The 4,087-nt window shown below is 51.9% G+C and overlaps 1 protein-coding gene across 1 annotated transcript; it reads left to right on the forward strand.

Moving 5' to 3' along the window:
- Window positions 1-1,088: 1,088 nt before the first annotated feature.
- Window positions 1,089-3,798, forward strand: irf2bp2a (interferon regulatory factor 2 binding protein 2a). Its single transcript, XM_006638569.3, has 2 exons — window positions 1,089-2,230; window positions 2,658-3,798. The coding sequence occupies exons 1-2, from the start codon at window positions 1,402-1,404 to the stop codon at window positions 3,371-3,373; spliced, it is 1,545 nt and encodes a 514-aa protein (XP_006638632.1). The 5' UTR covers window positions 1,089-1,401; the 3' UTR covers window positions 3,374-3,798.
- The last annotated feature ends 289 nt before the right edge of the window (window positions 3,799-4,087 follow it).

The following is a 4,087-nucleotide window of genomic DNA, read 5'->3' on the forward strand; positions in this document are numbered from 1 at the left end:
ATAATTTAGTGCCGGGCTTCACGAAGTAGCACAAATTACGCTCAACGATGTCCGTTTTAATATCCTTAAAGAATTATACTGCCAGTAACATGTGGGGCGAAAATTAGACATGACTTCTGCGTACTCAGGAATTTGTCTTTCTTTTAAAAAAAGAGGGGGGCACGGAGACGATTGCAGAACTCAGTCCGCAGAATGCAAGTCGAGCGAGCTGTTGTTTTCACGGTTAGCTGAGGGCGGTGTCGAGTGTGACGCGGCGCTGGTATTCTGGCTGGAATGTGGATTTGCTAAATGGGTCTGGGAAGTGCCAACTGCATAGAGTCACGTACTTATTGAGCATGCGTGGAACAGCCGGGAAACTGGAGAACATTGGTGACGCAACTGGCAGAGTCTGGTTGCTTAAAGGGCATTAACACTTTGTAGCCGGGATCCACCGTCTCCTTCCAAACGAATACCTACCACAACCTAGTTTTCAAATGCACTAACGCAGCAATATATATATATAAAAAAAAACTATAACATAAGACTACCGCCACCAATTCAGTGATTTCCACCGGTCACGACTGGCATCTCTCCTTACAATTTCCACTTTCCCCCCACAGACTGAAAACATGCTGACATCGCTTTTGTCTGCTGAAATCGGGCGCAATCCGACCTACTGCGACGGTTTGTTTTTTTGCGGTTTTAAGGACACACCACGCAGGAATGGTGTTTTCATTAAAAAAACAAAACCAAAAAAAACACCACCAACGTAGTCCCCCACGTAGGTTATCCAGCACGTTTTTTTTTTTAAAAAAGCAAAGCACATTAAAGTTTTTTTTTCCCTCCTATGAATAAGGTCTTCCCATTGCCACAGTCCTCTCTAAACGGTGCTTTCTTTTTGTTTAATAAATTGAAAGGAGAAACGGAAGCAAAGTACGAGTTGGAGGGAGAGAGGGGGTGGGGGTAGGACAAAACAGCAAACAGTTGAAGTCTGCCTTCCTGCAGTCATCGGCTTTGCGCTCTCGGGCTGAGGTACTGTAGTATTTCTGGCATCGGTTCAATTGATTTTAAAAAAAGGGGGCAGAGACTGCTAGACAGCGCATGCGCTGGAGGGGGGCTGTCGAAGAATCAAGTAAATAGAATTGGAGCTGGAACCACAAGTTTAGTGTTCGCGATGACGTCACCGCTCCACATTGAGCCGGAGCAGTAGTAGTGTGGGAGATAGATAGAGCCGCGCTATAGTAAAGTACACACTGCCATGAACTTCTGTTTGTAACTTAATTGTTGTTGCAGCAGTCAGGAGGGGAAAAAAGGAAACAACAAAAGTTTTTTTTTTCTTTTTCTGGCTGTATCTGATTTTAACAGCAACGAGCACGCAGGCATCTGGAGGAAGACCGTTGAATACTTTTTTTTGCAAAAGCTATGTCGTCCGCGGCGATTGCTGCTTCCAGACGGCAGTCATGTTATTTATGTGACTTGCCCCGCATGCCGTGGGCTATGATCTGGGATTTTTCTGAGGCTGTCTGCAGAGGATGTGTCAACTACGAGGGAGCAGACCGGATTGAGTTTGTGATCGAGACAGCCCGGCAGCTGAAGAGGGCTCACGGCTTCCAGGAAGGGAGATCGCCGGGGCCGGTGAAACCTCAGCTCTCGGGGAAGGAGATCCAGCCCATCAACCACACGGCGGCGGACCCGGGATCTCGCCTGCCGCAGCCCCTGGATCGCTACCCCCTCGCCTCGGACCGGCCGCCGCGACTCGGTCCAGAGTATCCGACTGGCAGGCAGTCTAACGGCATCCCTGTCCCAAATGGATTCCCCAAACCCGACGACCCCCCGGAGCTGAACAGGCAAAGCCCCAATCCCCGCAGGACTAGCACGGTCCACGCGAATATAGTGCCTTTGGTGAACGGGACCCTGCCGCCCGTGCACGCTGTCAACGGCAGGTCGGCGCAAATGGGCATCCCGGCGGCGCTAACAGCGGCCGGCCAGAACGAGATCAGCGGCAAGCGGCCGGCCTCCGTGTCCAGCACGGAGCACGACAGGGAGCTGAAGGACAAGCACAGGGCGGACAGCCTGTCCGAGCTGGGGGAGAGCCACAAGAACCGGCCGGACGAGTGGATTACCAAAGGGAAGACGGTCAGGGACTTAATGGCGTTCCACACGATGGACGGCCGGTACAAGAAGGACCACGCAGCGATGCCACAGGGCAGGGTGATGGGCTACGACGCCAACGCCACCGCTTCGAAGCCAGGTAAGCGTCCCCCGACAGAGCCCCGCTTTTCTTTCGCCCCCTGTTTTCGCTGAGCGTGTGTTTTCAGACCAGAAGGACGCGTCTCGACTGAGTCAGCCTCTCTTGCAGCAGACGTGCTAACGGGTATTTCCGCTGATTATCATTCTTTTCGTGTGAGGGCTCAGGGCTCTACTGTACAGGGGGTGATTACAGTACACAGCAGCACGGTTCCCTGCCCGCCTCATTTTTTCCATGTGTTATTTGTGTTGTAATTTAAAACGTGGGGGTTTGCAGTGCGGATCAAAGAGCGGACCGAAAGCGGTGCCTGTTTAGGGCTTTCATGCATGATTTGATGTGCTTGCCGTTAGCCCAAATTTACGTGTTGTTTTTTAAACTTCCCCAACCCCTCCCCCCCTGCCGCCACCACCACCACCACCACCACCACCAGACAGAGGCAAGCATCCCCGGAACATGAAGAGAAAGGCGTCGCCAGAGCCCGAGGGAGAGAGCACCGCCGGGAAGATGAATGGCGAGGGTCAGTGGCAGCCGGCCGCGGCGGAGGTCCTGAAGATGCCCACGGTGCCCCCGAGCTTCGCCACGGCGCCGTCCACCATCTCGCCCCATTCCAACCGCACGACCCCGCCGGAGGCCGCGCAGAACGGCCAGTCGCCGATGGCCGCCCTCATCCTGGCGGCGGACAACGCTGGGGGCAACAGCTCGCCCAAGGATGCCAACCAGGTGCACTCGACCACCCGCCGGAACAGCAACAGCCCGCTGTCGCCCTCCTCCATGAGCCAAAGGAGACTGGGGCAGAGGGAGGCGCCGGGCGCGGGGACGCCGCACGTGCCGGGCATGGACCAGGTGCACCCGCAGAGCATTCCAGACTCTTCCGTGCCCAACAGCATCCCGCTGTGCTGCACCCTCTGCCACGAGCGGTTAGAGGACACGCATTTCGTGCAGTGCCCGTCCGTGCCGTCACACAAGTTCTGCTTCCCGTGTTCCAGGGAGAGCATCAAGCAGCAGGGCGCCACCGGGGAGGTGTACTGCCCCAGCGGGGAGAAGTGTCCACTGGTGGGCTCCAACGTGCCCTGGGCGTTTATGCAAGGTGAAATAGCCACCATTCTTGCAGGGGACGTCAAAGTAAAAAAGGAGAGGGACCCTTGATTTTATTATCGTTTTTTTTTTTAAAAAAAAACAACGACAACAACAACAAAATATATAAATATAAATTACACGCATACCATCCAAACAAAACTAATGGACTTGTACATATTGGACGCGAGCGAGGAAAGTGTATACTTCATAAACATGGCTGTATAATTTTTGATTTTTGAATACATTGTGTTTCTATATTTTTGAAGATAAAGGTATGTACTCATTATAATGGACTACATTTCCACCCCTTTTTTGTTGATGTTTAAGCCGACTCTCTCGATGTTACCTTTTCGGTCTGGTGGCAGTTTCTGTTAAACGTAGAATGTGACTAATGCTACTCTAAGCACTTGACGCAACTGAAATGCTTTTAGCTGTACTTGTATGCACTTGTTTAAAAAAATTGCCAAATACAATTTCTGACCTTGTAATAATAACTTAGTGTCTGTGATTGCTTATTCTTCGTAATCAGCAAAGCCCTAGAGAGAGGTCTACCCTGCCGATAATGGATCAACGCAGCTAGTGACGCAATTAGCTGGAGCACGAAACCAGCGATAGTGTAACACAGCGCAGAAAAGAGAACCGATATCGAAGCCGTAGGCTTGCTCGTCTTCCTAAAGCATTGCATGTCTCGACACTTCCGCGACGGGCTTGTTTTGGCTCGGCAACAAAATATTTCCCTCATTTGTCAGCACTGAATAACAAAAACTGCGAGGCGGCGAAATA

The sequence above is a fragment of the Lepisosteus oculatus genome, chromosome 17 (genome assembly GCF_040954835.1).
Source record: "Lepisosteus oculatus isolate fLepOcu1 chromosome 17, fLepOcu1.hap2, whole genome shotgun sequence".
In the NCBI taxonomy this organism is placed as follows: domain Eukaryota; kingdom Metazoa; phylum Chordata; class Actinopteri; order Semionotiformes; family Lepisosteidae; genus Lepisosteus; species Lepisosteus oculatus.